Consider the following 16,504-nt stretch of genomic DNA (forward strand, 5'->3'; position numbering starts at 1 on the left):
GTCCTGCCGATTCGAGTTCTGTTTCTGTTGTTTTTCCTCGTGAGAGTTGCCGCCTTTTGACGATCCAATCCAGTCAAGTGTCCCCAAACGCCACCCAGCAGTCGGCAATCACTAATCCGATCATTCTCCTGCGACTCCTACAGGTTTTCCGTATACGCACTCCGACAGAAGCTATCAACTTGGTGTCCCTGCTGCTCGAGTACACGCCCAGCGCTCGGATCACACCGCTGAAGGCCTGTGCACATCCGTTCTTCGATGAGCTGCGCCTCGAGGGGAACCACACCTTGCCCAATGGCCGCGACATGCCGCCGCTATTCAACTTCACAGATCACGGTAAGATCCACAAACAGATACAGATGCAGATGCAGATCGTTCTAATGATTTGATTCCCTCCACCCTACCTGCAGAGCTCTCGATACAGCCCAGCTTGGTGCCGCAGTTGTTGCCAAAGCATCTGGCCAATCGCTCGTCGGCCGGCGGCCAAGCAGCTGCCGGTGCTGTGAGCGGCTCCACCAGCGTCTCCTCAACGGGCAGCGGCGCCTCGGCGGACGGTGCCGCTTTGGCCCAGGCTGGCGGGACATCTGGATCGTCAGTAGTCGGTTCCGTGTCGGGAACAGGAGCAGCCGCTTCGTCCGTCGGTGGACCGGCGACCGGCTCGAGTGCCGGCGGTCAAGGAAACAATAGCAATCCCGGCTCCGGTGCGCCGTCCGCCGTTGCGGCTGCCCCGGCTGCCCAGCAGGCAAATGCCGGCGGCCCTGCAGCCGCCGGCGGTGGTGGCGGCGGCGGTGGTGCGGCGGGTGCTGCCACTGCAGCCGGCTCCATAGCTGCGACCAATGCTGGTGGCGCCAACGTGACAGGTGAGTGAGCGTTGGCCATCCCTCGCCCTGTCCCCCCCACTGTATTCCTTCCCCTCCACTCCTCCCCCACCCCCCCTGCGATGGTCACCCGTGCCTAGTGGAGCATGGACTGCACCCAGCCGCACTGAGGGGGCTGCGCAAGAGTCTGAAGCCGCCGCGCCTCAGGCAGGTCAGCAAATGTCGATAGCCATAGCTATGCCATAGTCGTCCATCGGTCATCCATCATACAATACAACAGCATTCGATCCAAGAATCCACAAGAATCCATACAGAGCCACAGAGGCGGGGTCATACGCAGATCAAGACCCATCCTTCCGACAGTTCAAGCCCAAGAGAGTCAAGAGTTCAAGAGTCTCGTCTCCACCTCAATTCAAGAAGAGCTCAATCGGAACGCCACGCCGCCCTTTCGCCTCCCAGTTCGAAGTCCAAATTGAAAGCATTTGATGGATTTGCCCCCCAATAAACTGTTGTTATCCCAATTTGATCCCATTCCATTCTGATCGTGGTCCTTGTCGGCTCTCTATATTTCTTGGGTGGATTATTTTCTATTCTCATTTGTCGAGCAGAACGATTGATTGTGTATGATGTGTATTTTTATTTTTATTTCAATTTAAAAAAAAAAAAAAAACGCTTATGATTTTAATTTTGTTTTGATTTTTCTTCCTTTTTTTTTTGTTTTATTTACAGATTCATAGGGACGATAGTATCATACAAACAAACACACACACACACACACACATGTACTACCTATATATATATATCAGCATGTGTATATATATATATATAGAGTAATAAATATATATAAAAAGAACCCTAGAAACACACACACACACACACAAAAAAACAAACAACAAGAACCACAATAAAAATTATATATATTATAACTATAAACTATAAACGATAAACGATAACCGTTAACCGATAACCGATAACGGAGGGATGCAAACCAACATCAAAACAAAAACAAAAACAATACAAAATTATACATATAAAAGTTATATTCATAAATGTTCAATAAATTGCAATCGTTGAGAAAAACCAATCCAAAACACGACAACTCAAGCAAGCCCCCGAACCCCACACACCCGCCCCCCGCCCCGCTTCGAGCATCATCAGATCTGAAGAGGAAGTGGAAGTGGAAGAGGAAACAGAAACGGAAACTGAAACAGAAAAGGAACAAGAAGCCGAAGAAGAAGTGGAAGTGGTAGAAGTAGAAGTTAAATTAATAATAATAATACAAATAAAACGTATATCGTAAAAAGATTGCAGCAAAAATTTATATAACAAAAAACAAAAAAAGAGAAAACAATATTTTACCTAGGTAAAATTCGATTTATTTTAAATCTAAAATAAAAACTAATAAGCATAACAATAATAATAATAAAAAACAAGTACACCATTAAAATAATTATAATGATGATTGATGATTGATGATTATACAAAAAACCCCCCTCCCCGTCATCTGGCGTCCTGATTTATTTTATTCAATCGATTCTCCTCCCTTTTCTCTCACTCGATCTTTGTGTAATTATTTTTGTTGTTTGTTTTTAAACAATTTTTAAAGCACTAGGAATGATTACCAGAAATTGTAGATGCACCAACTTATTATTTATATATGCCTATACATACATATACATAGATATATATACATGTGTATATATATGTATTTCGAGCAGAGTCATTGTGTATTACTTTTACCAATTTGTTTTTAATATGTTTTAAGAAGAAAGTCCATAAATAAAGGTAATTAAACAGAGTCTCGTAGCGAAAGTTGGGCCACAGAGCCGCACGTTTTAAACAAATTCAATAGATATTCATAATAGTACAGAAAATACCATGAAATGACAGCAAAAGTACAGTAGGCCCCTGACAAAGCAAAAGCAGAGATGGAAGGAGGAAGAGGAGAAAGCTAAAACAGAAGCATAATGTTAATGTTAATGTTAATGTTATGTTAAACCTTAAAGTTAGTGGAAAACTGATTAAAAGCAAAAAACAAAAATTATACATACACAAACTATATATATATATATATATATATATATGTATACATTCATATATATATGCATACATATGTATATATAAAGAAATATTTTTTTTTTGCAACACGCATTATGTATACATACAGATTAAATAAATAAATTATTTTTATTTTTATTAAAATAATTATTATTATTATTTTGTAATAAATAAAAACACATAAAATTCATTAATTAAACAAAAACAAGCAAAAGATATTCAATTGTTTGAACAAATTATACATACATACAACCCACAGCACATATACATATACAAATACAGATATATTTGTTTTTAATATAAATATTTATACACGCATATATTGCGGTGTGTGTGCACACATATGTATATATACATATATACGGAGTTATACCTTAACTTATGTATGTATGTATTATTATTTAGCAATTAGTCGAGTTGAAATTGAAATTGTAATAGAAGTGGAAATGTAAAGGGTCTCTGATGATGAGGCATCCGATTGAGCAGATCATTGAGATCCATGGATGTGGTGGATAGGGTAGATCGCACGTACATACAGTATAGCCATGTGTGTGGATCCGAGAACCAACGGTTTAGTTGCAATATGTAGATAAAGTCAAATTGTCGGTCGATTGTTCGATTGGTGATGATCGGTCGATGATTGGCCGCTAATAGCCGCTCGCTGAATATAAACTGTAACTGTTACTCTAATCTAATTGTAGCCGCATTAGTTCGTAGTCAGTGTCGCTTTGCCTCGTCACATCCTCCTCCTCGCCCCACGCCCCACGCCCACGCTCCGCTCCCCATAAGGCCTTACACCCAGCCGCTTCAACCGAGGCCCTGGGTACAGTCAGAGATGGTCTGGGCTAGCCCTGCCAGCCTGCTTTAATATATTTTTTTTTTTTAATGTTTTATCGACAATTTGCACGAGAGCAATTGCATAAAACAGAATATACAAACATAAGCGAAAAAACGAGGATGTACGAAAGAGAAATTCGCTAAAAACCGTATATATTTATTTATATAGTTTATTATAACCGACCTTAAACTAATGATTACGCTAATTATAAACGATTAATGAATACACAACTAAAACTAAAACTAAAAAAAAAACACAAAAAAAAACAACACTTTTCCTAGTACTTTAGATCCACTACAACAGAGAAAACCGAAAAAGAAAAAAGAAAAAACTCAAAACATTTACATACATTATTTTTAAAATTCCTAATTGCATAACACCAGAAAGAAGAGCAAAACAAAAAGAAAAAGTAATAAAGCTATACACACGCATACTCTGACATTGTACTTGCGATGGTGTAATAATCATGATAATATATAGAACCGTTGATGATAATTGATGCGAAAGCAAGAATGAGCAGTGGCTGAGAACCGTATAATGATACTGATACTGATACTGATAATAAACGAATACAACAAATAAAAAAAAAGAAAAACAAATACAATATTTAAACGAAAGTATACCCGTTTCGTTGCCTTTCCTTTTTACCCATATCATTTTTATTGTGTGTGCGATTTATTGGTTTCTATCTATTGTTTTCGTCGTCGTGTGCATGGTGCATGGGTGGCGGGGCGGTCGGCGCGTATCGATGAAAACGATGACACTGCCGATACAATTGTGGGTATCGATCGTTCCATTCCGAACGAAACCACCGTTGGCGTCGCCGTCAGCTGACGCTTCGTTCTCTCTCTCTCTCTTCGTCCTACTATGTACTCTGGCCACTCCTTCTGTCTCTCACCCAAAGTGGGTGTGTTTGTGCAAGGTGAGGCCCATGCCACACCCCATAAAAGTATGCCTTGCCTCTTACCGTCTGTCTTCACTTGTCTTCCCTTTCTTCTGCATGGACACCATGGCATTGTAGGTCTCTCTCATCGGCTTCGCTCTACATCATCAAATTCCAATTTTTGAGAAAAACACTATCACCTACCAATTAAAATATAACCTCTAAAAATTTATATTTACACAAAAAATAAAAAATAGAATACTAATATATCGATATTCCACATCCCCTAAAACCATCGCAGGCTCACAGTCTAACAGCGCTCTGAACAGCAGCGGCACAGCCAATGGTAACGGTAACGGCAACGGAAACGGGGAGACTACAGCAGCAGGAGGCACCGGAGGCAGTGCCGCAACGCCAGCCGCTGCAGGAGGGGACGAGAATGGTGCTACAGCAGCAGCAACAGCAGCCGCAGCAGCAGAGACCGAGGCAGAAGCAGCAGCAGCGTCCGGTTAGCGCAACAGCTGCGCTCTGTTAATGTAAAATGCTCTTTCTACAGCGTACTGTACTGTTAATCGCATATGTATGTTTTGTTCGCTCTCGCTCGCTCTCAGGGTTGGAGCAGGCCTAAGTTAGTTTTTTTTTCGCAGCATTCAGCATAGGTAACGGAGCGTGATGGCAACAGAGCCTCAGCCAATCACACACACACGACCACACCGAAACACCCAAGAACACACACACATGTATGTATGTATATGTAGCTACTATGTGCATGGCAAAGGCAAAGGCAAGAGAAAATATTTAGCATAAAAAGCAACAACAAAAAAAAAACCAACAAGAAAATCAACTTTAAAACTATGCATAAAATACCAGTTACGAGTATAATATTGTATTATGTATTATTGAAAAACAGCTCCAAAGACCCGCCCCAAAAAATACGCCCCGGGGCGTCAACCCCAGCTCCCGACCGTCCCATCCCCATCCCCCCCATCCAAGTAGAGAACAAATTTAATGGAAAATACAGTCGAGGCCCGGCAACAACAAATGAGAGGAATACTCGGTACTTAGTGAAATAAATCAAAATTTTGTGTCTCCTTTAACGTACCATATAATTACTTACGAGTCTTACGAGTATCTATGCGGATATCTATCAGATATACATAGTTATAGCATAGCACTCCATAATAGCAAGAGAGAGAGAAAGAGAGAGAGAGGCAAGTGGGGAAGGAGGAAATGGCTAAGAGAATGAAGCAATCAGAAGAAGGAAACTAGCAAAAAATAAAACAATGAAGCCGAAAGATTTAAAAAAAACATTTACTAAACTCGCGCAAGTGCACACACACACACACAGCCACACACATACGGTATAGATTAAACATATATATATATATATATATATACATATATACAAGAGGAAAATAAACAAACAGTCGTAATCCTAGTAGCAATAACCCCATTCCAGGCAGCCGCCCCCATCGGAGGGCCCGCCCCGCCTGCCCCACTTAGCAAAGAGTTTTTTTCGGTGGCCTGTTCTTAAGTAAAGTCTAGCATTAACTACGATTAGAGGAGGTTAGAGAGATGGGACCTTGGAGCTCGGAGTCCAGTCCGTTAAAACGCAATATACAATATACAAATACAAATATACAACAAATTATAATCGTATGACACGTCGGTTTGCGATAAGGACACGTCAGACCAGTGGGAGGAGAGGAGGAAGTACTCGTAATCGTACTCTGTAATTGATGAAATTGAGTAAGAAAAAAACGCTTTTAGCGCGCGACGCCACCCATAACATTAAATTAAACAAAAACCAAAAACCAAAAAACAAAAAAAAAACAAAAAACAAATACTAATTAAAGGTCGAATGTGAAGGGGGAGGAGTCTCGATGCATACTTATGCGTACAACTAATCAACAAATAACACATTTAGCTGCAATTGAACAATTTAAACTAATTTAATACGAACGGAAATGAAATGCAATACACGGTGACAGTGTGTTGGTGTGAGGAAGCGGAAGCGGAAGTTAATTTAGATTTAAGACAGTTTCGAGCATTCACCCCATCCCCTCTAATCAAGGCTCTATGATTGGTTTTCACTCCACTCTCCCTCCCCGAACGCACTGCTTGAAGGATATCTCCACGTAGTACACACATACTACATACTACGGTCCCCCGTCCCCCTCCCCCAATAGCAACACCATACCCCCCCCCCCCCCCCCCCCCCCCCCCCCCCCCCCCCCCCCCCCCCAGTCACCAGCCGATTTCGATTGAATAGAACAAAAGCAAATCTATTTGTATGTATTTCCATAGAGCTCCCAGCATACATATACATATACAAAATATATTTTTTTTTTTACTAACTAAAAGATACATTTATAAATTTAATGAACGTTGAGTTTTGTATCCATTAAAAAGAAACTAATACAAAATTAGTTATATACAATACATATATATATATATATATATACACACACACACACACAACAGACCTGCAAATCTAATTTCCATAAAACTAAAAAATAAATAAATAATGTTCCAATTTCCCCCACCCCTGCCCCTTGCCCCTTGCCCCTTGCCCCTTTCCCAAACAAAATACACTTTTAGCGAATAATCTAAGTAAACCAAATACAGCAAACACTTTATTTATTATAACTATTGTAACTCTCTCACACACACACACACACACACACACATACACGAAGAAAAATAGAATAAAATAATATATAATTTGGAAAAACATTTAAGAAACAAAGATCTAGATATACATGTATACTATATATATATGTATATATATGTATATACATAGTATATATGTATACATATATATATATATATATATATATAGTGGCATACATACATATATAGTATATATTATATATGAAGAACAATTTCAACGTTTCGCTTACAAAAAGAACAAATCCAAAACAAAACAAAAAACAAAAAACCAAAAATGAAACTTAAATTTAACTAACAAATAAACACAGAACAGAAAACCTAAAAAAACTAATTGCAAATGAAAAATGAAAAATGAGATATGAGAAATGAAAAGTGGAAAATCAAATCAAGAAAGCCCCGAAAATATTATTGAAAAATGAATACGAAATGGCGACAAAGAACAACACGACATAAAAACGTAAAGAGAACAACCTTAATTTAAAAACAATAAAAATTACAAACAAAAATATATATAAATGATTGCATTTCCCATGGGTTTCATTTCAAACAAGTAGCACCAATGGTGTGTATCTTTCGGATTGCGTTTCTGGCCACGCCTGAACCAGAGCGGTGTGGGGTCGGCTTGGGGACTGCCAGGGGATTACACTCCAAAAGATCCTACCAGTGAATACCAGTATGTTGAGAGTGCCTTTCCAAGTACGGACTTAAGGAACATCAGATTGCATTCACAGAATTCGTGGCTTATTAGATGAAAGGTAGGTATTCTTCCAGCCTGAAGAATTCAAGGCTATTCAAATTCAAGAAATACACAGGCTCACCTGCTCGAGGCATAGCATACTTTTTGGGGCTCGATGAGGCAAGGCTTTGGGCCTAATACGAGCATATAATCTGCATAAATCGATGGTGGTCGAGTGCTGCTCCAAGAGGTATTGCGAAGAATAGCCACGAAGCAGCACATTGAGCCCTGGTCGACACCTGAGGATTGGGCCATGGCGAAGTCTCGAAAAGTCTCACCCACAGGATGAGCGGAGGGAACTATGGCAATCCCGCGAATAGGAAGACATCCTCCGTTGTGCTACAGGGGATACACCTGCGATTGCCAGCTCGTCCATGCCTGAAAGGGCACTCACGGCCGAGTCAGAGGCTCCGGCCAGCTGATCATCCATGCCTCGTAGACACCTTAGGATTGGGCCTTCGCGAGGTCTCGAAAAGAGGAGAGGATTATGCCAGGTATATCCTGCGATTGCCAGATCATCCATGCCTCGTAGACACCTTAGGATTGGGCCATCGCGTAGTATCGAAATATAATGGAGCATGAGAGACAAAGTCAGGGAACCGCATCGGGACCAACAGAGTTAGAGGGACTACGGCAATAGGGAGACCTCCTCCGGTATGCTACAGGGGGTGCACCTGCTATTGCCAGATCATCCATCCCTGAGAGGGTACTCACGGCCCCCAAACGCAGATCCCAGCCACAAACGAGCATTGAATAGTCGCACTCGAATTTATTTAACAGAAAAAAAAAGTTTTTTACTAGTATATACCATTATTTATCTGGTGGTTGCTGCCGATCCTTGGCTTTGCACCTACGTCCTGCGTCGCTTGACCACACTCAGGTCAGTGGGGAGGCCGAGGCCCCCCTCCAGCTTGACCCGCCGCTTGCTGCTCCTGCCGCCGGACGAGGCGGTTGTCGTCGGCTTCACTGCGGCCAGAACCCGGGCCTCGGCCACCGCCACCGTCATGGCGGATGGCGGATCGGGGAAGGTGGTGGCCTGCTGCTGGAGCTCCGTTTTGATGACTGCTTCGGGGGCAATCATGAGCAGATCGTTGCCGCCGTTGCCACCGTTGCGCTGCTGCTGGTGTCCGTCCAGGCGCTCGCACTTGATGTGCCGGAAGGCGGACAGGGCGGCTGACGCCTCTGCTGCGTCCGGAGCGTGGCCGTTGGCCATGTGGTTGTCGTTGTTGTTCTGCTCGTGCCCTTGCCCGTGCCCGTGGCCGTGCCCGTCCTGGCGCTGTTGCCAGTCGAGGATGCCGGTCAGCAACTTGATGTACTTGATGGCCGAGCGCAGGATCTCGTTCTTCGACAGCTTCTTGTCCGGCGGATGCGTCGGTACCAGCTTGCGCAGCTCCGCGAAGGCCCCGGACACGTTTTGCTGGCGCCAGCGCTCGCGGGTGTTGGTGAACACCTTACGGACGCCACCGCCAGTCCCGGCGGAGGCGCCATTGCCGTTCGCCGTGCCCGTCAGCTGTCCGTTGCGACAGGGCGAGGTCCGGGAGCTGGCGAAGGGATTGCCACAGCCACTGCCGCTGCGCGGCGAGTTGGACAGGGAACGACAGCCTGCGGGAAGGCCGGTAAGTGTAAGGATTCAGGGTCAGGGGTCAGGCCACTTACCATCCGCCTGATTGCCGTTCAGCACGATATAGTCGCGCAGATCCTCCTCATCCTCCTCGGTGTCGTTCAGCGAGAAGTCCGACAAGTCGCCGTCTCCGTCCGAAATGGACTCCGTCTTGGGCTGCAGATAGGGCGTGGCATGCCGCAGCAGGGCCGGCGGCTGGCGAGCCCCAGCCCCAGCTCCAGCTGAAGCAGTGGCGGTGGCAGGTGCCGGCCTGGGTGAGCCGTTGGCCTCCTCCCGTCGGCCATTGCTGCCGGCGGCCGAGCTGGCGCTGGAGGCCGTGCTCCGCTCATCCGCGTTGTCCGATCCGTTCGAGCTGCTCGGTAGCCAGGCCATTTTCGACGTCCGGAGTGCTCAAAGGCCAGCAGGGAAATGAGCAGCGAACAGCCAGCAGCCAGCCGCCAGCCATCCCCCGTGCGAAGGAGGCGGGACCAGAGCCAGCGACAAACAACCCTCGTAGAGCGAGGCATACAGAAAAGGGGAGGATGCTGCGCCCAGGCCGGAGGACTCGGGACGCAGGACGCAGGACGGCGCACTCACTGGTAATGCTTCTTGACGGCCAGCCCGGGCTTTTTGGACTTCTCCGCCGCATCCCCGACCTGTCCGTCCAACCCCTTGACCCCGGCTACAGATAGCAGCGAGGAAGTGGAGCCCGTGGCCGTGGCCATTGTGGAGAGATTGCCCGCGGCGAGACTGAGACGCATGGCCGGCGACGGATTCACGAAGATCATCTTGTCCGGCGTCTCCTCGGGCGAGCGACCGGCTAGGCGGGGCGCCTTGAAGACGTAGGTGGTGGACGTCATTTTGGGGTCCGTATACTCCACCTGCATCTCGATGGGAAAGTCGGTGACCAGCACCTCGGTGATCTCGAAGGGGGCGCTGTCCGCCACCTGCAGACGCAGCGGCAGTCGCGGCGACATCCGGAACGTGACGCGGCGGACGAAATTCTCCATGCTGACATTGTCCTGCTGGCGCAGGTAGACGCACCAGGTGTGGTCGAACAGGCAGGGTATGTCGGGGTCGCTCCACTCCATGCGGCAGCCCAGCACGATGTCCTTGACGATCACACAGCGCCCGGACAGCTGGAAGAGGGCGCTGCTCGGACCCTTGTTGCAGCTAATCCGCTGGCAGTCGTCGACCACGTTCTGGTGCCGCATGGCGCTCCTGTAGCTCATCATCTTGTCGGTGCCTCGAGACCTGTTACGATGTACGGCGTTTGGTGGGTGCGGGTGTGGGGGCACTTGCTGGTACCCAAAACAGAGCAGCGCGAAATCAAATAAACCGAAAATTTGCAATTTAATCGTAAAGCTAGAGCACTAGAAACATTTTGAGAAGTGGTTGAGAACTGAATGACTGAAGGCACCAAAGTCTCGGCCAACTGGGATTCGGAGCCCGCCGGATTGCCACGAAAACGAAGGGAAAGGGGGTTCCGTTCCGGGCAAAGCTCGGGATCTTATCAGCAGCGAGGGCCGCGAAGGAAAAAAAACAGCCAGAAGAAGGTCCGGCAAAACTTTTCCAAAAGCGTGAAAATTTCCACGGAAATTTGCCTACGCGGATGCCTTTCACGCCCCATGCCACGCCTAATTGTCCCATCCCCCTCAAACGGCGGGCAGGCCGGCGGGAGTCCCAGCCAAGAATGGGGTCCGGCCTCTGGGGGGAGGTCGGAACTGCGCAGACTCGCGGGGGCGGAGCCACGGGGCCAGCAACCCCCACAAAACCCAGGACCCCGGGACCCAAGGAAATCTGTTGCGGTGTAAATTTATATTTGGAATCTGAGCCGTGCGAACAGGAACAAGTGCGGTGTTGAAAGCAGACTACCACCGCTCAGAGATCATCGGCCCATCGGGTCATCGGGTCGTCGGTTCATGGAGTCGTCGTGTCATTATTTCGTTTTGGCGGATTGATCAAGTACCGCGGGTGCTTCAGGAGGGACTTCCGGACGCGCCGCAGCTCGCGCTGCAGGTACTCGGCCTGTTCCTCGGGATCCGGGTTATCCTTTGTGAGGTCGACGGGCTTTGGCGTGAAGCGCAGCATCCGCTTCATGCGGGGCGACGGATTCACAAAGATGATGGTCTGCACCCGCTTGTTGAGGGAGTAAATCTGCGGGACACCGTCGGCGGGCACCGTGATGAGGTGCCGCACAATGCTGCAGGTGTGGTAGCGGACTCTGAAGATCAGCGTGACGATCACCTTCAGGCTCCCGCAGCAGTAGGAGCTGACGGTGAAGGGCCCCCGCTCAACGACCTCCACGTATTCGACGCACGGGCCGAGAAACCGGAACACGGCCTTTGCCACAAAATCGGACACCCGAGGCTGTTGCGGGTTCCGCTGACCACCGGCCGCGTTGGGGTTCTCGTTTTCGTACATGCTCCTGAGGTACACCTGGAAGTGGTGACTCCACTCTCCGATCGGCTCCTCCAGGCGTCGCGCGAAACTGCCGATGACGATCTTCTTCTCGACCTCCAGCCGCCCTCCGCTGGTGCGGTGATCCCGCAGATTGCGGCTGTATGCGATTGCATTGGGCGCGTCCATCGTTGCCAAGTTCCTGCTGCCGGAATAGCCAGACTATGGGAATGCTTCCGAAATATGTGGAGCCGTACTGAAAGACGATGACAGCTAACAGAACAGCCTAGACAGCCTGCTGGTCTCCTGCTGCCAGAGCCAATGATGGTTGTTCACCTGAAGCGGCTACTGTCCTCTAATCGCCTCTGATATTCATGAGCAGGTCTCAGTGGCACACGCGCCACATAACCACATAATCATCATCATCACATTGACATTAGACCAGTGCCAGGGCCAGTGCCAGTGCCAGGAGCCAGGGGCCTGAGAACCCAATCCTAATCCAGCTCTCAGTCGATCGACCGCGCGCGCTCACTCACAGGAGATGCAATGTGAGGCAGATCCGAGTAGAGCAACCCTCAATGGGATGCCACTAAGCCGCTTAGCGGCAATCAAATCAGATCAAATCAAAACTACCCAAAAATAAGGAGTCAAAAGTCAGCGCCACCCGTCGCGAGCATCAAAATCAAATTAGCAGCAGTTTGGTGGCTAATTCTTTATCATTCAGTGGCATGCCAGCCCGGCAGACTGGTTGCCAGGATTGGGGATGGGATGGCGCGTGTGTGGCGACACCGATAAGAGGCAAGCGTCGGCAAACAACCACACGTGTCCCACCGCCACAGCTGGGAGCATTGGGAGTGGCCAGGGATAAATGGATTTTCGCACCCACTCGACCCTGCGACACTGGCACACAGCCAAGAGCACACGCGGGGGCAGGTCCGCCCAAGCCGCCAATTAATAAAATTCAATTACCGGAGGCCGCCGCAAGCCGATGCCGGAGTCCGATAAAAATCCAATATATGTACGAGTATTCCCGGCAGTGGGCCTGGGCAAATGTCCTGCAAGTGTTGAAGGACTCATCTGAAAGCTGGCAACAAATCGAAATAAACGTGTAACTTTTATGTCATCGCACACATTAAAATTAAACTGTTATTGAAAACTGCAGATTGAAAGACTATCCGCTATCGTGCCACCATCCAGAGGATCTTCTCCAGTAGAAGCCCACTCGGCGGGGCTCCCTTATGCGGCCAACGCTTTCGAAATATGATATGATATTATTTGGACTAAAAATAATTGACTTATTGATGCATTAACATAAACTTGACCCCTACATCTATCAGGGTAATATAACTTTTGCTTTCTTTATAATCCGCGAAAGTAAATGAAACGAGGGGGAACGCTGCGAGTTGCTGCGGCGACCCCAACTCTACATTTATGTATGTATACCCGATACTTAGTCAGTATGGCTCTCCTCCGGCAGACGGCGCTAACATTTCACGACACGACAAAGAGTGCGTGCGAGAGAGACAGAAAACCAGTCTGAGCGTGTCGTCGGGCGCTGCGCAGCGACTGAAAATTGATTTCTTACTTTTGGCTATAATAATAATTCGATCTGATCCAAATTCGGCAATCTGATAGATATGATCATTTTCTATGATTGTGCGTTTTTAATTTTCTCGTATCTTCAATATTGTTGACACAGTTATTCGTCCTTTTCGGTGGCGGAAGGGGGTGGGGCGAAATTTCGAAATATACGTGTAATAGTGACATATTACAGAAGTTTGGATACAAAATGTCGTTGCTCTAGCTCTTATAGTCTTTGAGCACTAGGCGCTCATAGGGACGGACGGACAGACGGACAGACAGACAAGGCTCAATCGACTCGGCTATTGATGCTGATCAAGAATATACTTTATGGGGTCGGAAACGATTCCTTCTGGACGTTACACACCCATTTTGAGTATCGGGTATAAAAAACGGAGCCTACCTGTATACAATATATACCTATAGCTTTCGCTACAAAAATGATTAAAATGATCTGTCTCACCGACCGAAACATAAAATTAACTTGGAAAAACTTTCGTCCGATGATTTTCTAGGATTTCTACAAAGCATCCTGATTAGCTACCGGGAAAAAAAAGTAAAATGCATTTAACCCATTGCAGAATATTGCATCAGACAGTACAAAATTTGGCTTGGCCCAAAAAATGATCCTTCTCAATTGATGCGAAGAAATGTTGATCCAATATGGAGCCTTTGCCATTTCAATTCGTAATTAGGAACAGAAGTTCTGGACATACATTTTCCATTCGTGGTGACGGCGATACTGGCAGATATTGTGGTAAATGCCATCCCATCGGAGTTGTGGCTGGAAGGCCCTCCACAGACAACCACAGGCATCGGGTAGGGCATCAGTATACACGCCACGGACTACAGGGTGCGAGGATCTTAGAACTTCAGGGTTTTATCCCAAGATCCAGGTGTGGTTTTGGTGGACACCTCCAAATCCCAGAAGCAGATGGTGTGCTCCTGGCTGGTGGTGCACAGACCATTCCAGGGGGCTGTCTCGAGGGCGAACAAGGAATCACAACCCTCAAAGAACCCTTTAATTGGATTAACAAGCATATTCATGGAGTGCTGGAGAACTCAACCATAAGTCCACTTAAAATATCTCGATGATTCTGAAGATGGTAGATGGTTGCAGATCTATAACTGTAGAGCTATATACATATCTAAAGCACTCCTCTAGGTATTTATATTGGATTATTAATCAATCAATCTGCGGAAATTGATTTATTGAGCGGAAAGCACGGGGCCAAAGAACACGACGACAGTGTGGCAGGCACCAGTGGCTCCTATATGCACAAACGCCAACCAAGAGACTGGGGAGGTCGGGGTTCCCACTGCAACACTGGCTCAGGAGGTCGATCTACCGAACTCCGAACCCAGCAGATCTATCTTATGAGATGGCGATCCTGCAATGTGGATATCCAGAGCTCCATTTTGGATGAGATTGACCGAGTGACCGGGACAACTAGGACTATTAGGCCCCTTTTTCAAGGCTATAGGATACCCAGACTGCAGAATGACTAATCTAATGCTGTGGATGAGGGCAAGCCTAAAGGTTATAGGTAGTATTGTAGAGGCGGAGATTTCGAGGACTCAAATACATTTCCCAGCTGTGAAAAGGGACATATAATAATGTACATACCTTCTCGAAGGCCAGAACAAAGAACTCAGACACTTACGATACAGTAGTATAAAGATGTCCCAGTTCATACACTGAGCATTTCGCAAGCGAACTTTCTGGATTAGATTCCAGGGTCTTCGTTCACCCAGTGATGGTACACCCAATTCTGTTTTTACATGGTAGATTGGTTCCTGACAAAAACCGTGTAAAAAAAGACATTGATCGTATGCAAAAATAGGTGATTGGTTTTTTAACTCTAAAACCTATTAAAATTAGGGAACGTTGGAAAAACAAATTTGAGTAAAAAAAATATCTTTATCAAACACGTCTGATCGGATTGTTAGTTTAAGAAAATTTTAACACATTTCTATTTGTTATTTGCTAAGTATTACGAATGGGGGGAGGAGGAGCCACAACAGCGAGAGGGTGAGAAGACTGCGCATGGCAGGGAGATTCAGAACATTATGATCCGGATCTCAGGTAGGGTGGGTACGTCAGAGGTAAGATACCGACACCTCAACCTGGCCCACGTACATGGGATATTGTTTGTCGAGTAGAGTCGGTTTGCAATTTTTTGTTCGGCTATTTTGGTTATTTCAATTGTCCGAGATGTCCAATCAGTTGGTATATTGTGCGACCTGGGGGCTTGGGAAGCACTCAGCCCTGGGATGACTGGCTAGCCGGCCTTGCCACAAAGAAAAAAAATGGTTTCTACAAAAAGGGAATTTCCCTAAATCTATCTACAATCTATCTATGTATCTGCTATCTACAATAGCTCCGACCAGTAAATTTGCTTTTATGTACATATGTATGTATGTACTTTATGATCTTTCTTGTTTTCTGTGTGTGTTTTTATCTTTTTGTATTATGTTATTTTGAACCGTGCTAAATATAATAAAATCGTGTAAAAAGATATACAATTTTTGATTTTCAAATTTTATTTCAAAACCGTGTAAAAGGAACAGTGTAAAAACAGAATAGGGTGTACCTCATTTATTCGACTAATAGCTGGGAGGTGTGTTTAGAGATGGCTACGAATACAAATTTTGCGTTTTATCTATCTCTCTTTCCTATATCTCTCTTCGCAGGAAATTTAGCAAAGTCTAACTTCGTAACAGCCTTATAGCCTTTTCCCACACAGCACATCTTCGGGGAACGCATAATGGGCATTTTTTTAAAGTCTGATTTATTCATTGATGACAGTAAAAATATAATAAATTTATTTCAGTTTGCAATATGAATATTGTAAATATTTATTCCTACTTATTGTGAATCTTAAAAATGTTCTGTTGTAAAAAGTTGCGGTTTTTGCTG

General features: G+C 45.9%; 3 protein-coding genes across 12 annotated transcripts in view; 1 reads left to right on the top strand and 2 right to left on the bottom strand.

The window, feature by feature from the left end:
* LOC108156039 (protein kinase shaggy) overlaps positions 1-5,318 on the top strand; it is a 53,305-nt gene extending 47,987 nt beyond the window's left edge. For 8 of the 10 annotated variants that reach the window (XM_033391490.1, XM_017287310.2, XM_033391496.1 and 5 more), the window contains 3 exons: positions 144-333; positions 408-857; positions 4,896-5,318. In XM_033391490.1, the coding sequence (XP_033247381.1) occupies positions 144-333; positions 408-857; positions 4,896-5,107 (852 nt within the window). In that variant the 3' untranslated portion in view covers positions 5,108-5,318. Of the gene's footprint in view, positions 1-143; positions 334-407; positions 858-955; positions 1,388-1,544; positions 1,573-4,895 lie in introns of those variants that run through there. The other 2 variants (XM_033391487.1, XM_033391482.1) reach the window with 2 other exon arrangements.
* Positions 5,319-8,757: 3,439 nt separating this feature from the next.
* Positions 8,758-10,022, bottom strand: LOC108165123. Its single transcript, XM_017301186.2, has 2 exons — positions 9,660-10,022; positions 8,758-9,605 (listed from the first exon to the last, which is right to left on the bottom strand). Exons 1-2 carry the CDS (start codon positions 9,994-9,996, stop codon positions 8,854-8,856), a joined length of 1,089 nt encoding a protein of 362 aa, XP_017156675.1. The 5' UTR covers positions 9,997-10,022; the 3' UTR covers positions 8,758-8,853.
* A 153-nt stretch (positions 10,023-10,175) lies between these two features.
* LOC108165124 (YEATS domain-containing protein 4) lies at positions 10,176-11,020 on the bottom strand. Its single transcript, XM_017301187.2, has one exon. The coding sequence runs from the start codon at positions 10,836-10,838 to the stop codon at positions 10,197-10,199; it is 642 nt and encodes a 213-aa protein (XP_017156676.1). The 5' UTR covers positions 10,839-11,020; the 3' UTR covers positions 10,176-10,196.
* Between the last annotated feature and the right edge of the window lie 5,484 nt (positions 11,021-16,504).

Source organism: Drosophila miranda, chromosome XL (genome assembly GCF_003369915.1).
Source record: "Drosophila miranda strain MSH22 chromosome XL, D.miranda_PacBio2.1, whole genome shotgun sequence".
NCBI lineage: Eukaryota > Metazoa > Arthropoda > Insecta > Diptera > Drosophilidae > Drosophila > Drosophila miranda.

Bases quoted from the DNA above. Each gene is read 5' to 3' on its own strand.
- LOC108165123 (XM_017301186.2), bottom strand. From the start codon at position 9,996: ATGGCCTGGCTACCGAGCAGCTCGAACGGATCGGACAACGCGGATGAG. The intron at 9,606-9,659 runs GTAAGTGGCCTG...GCCTTCCCGCAG, and splicing joins GAACGGCAATCAGGCGGATG to GCTGTCGTTCCCTGTCCAAC.
- LOC108165124 (XM_017301187.2), bottom strand. From the start codon at position 10,838: ATGATGAGCTACAGGAGCGCCATGCGGCACCAGAACGTGGTCGACGAC.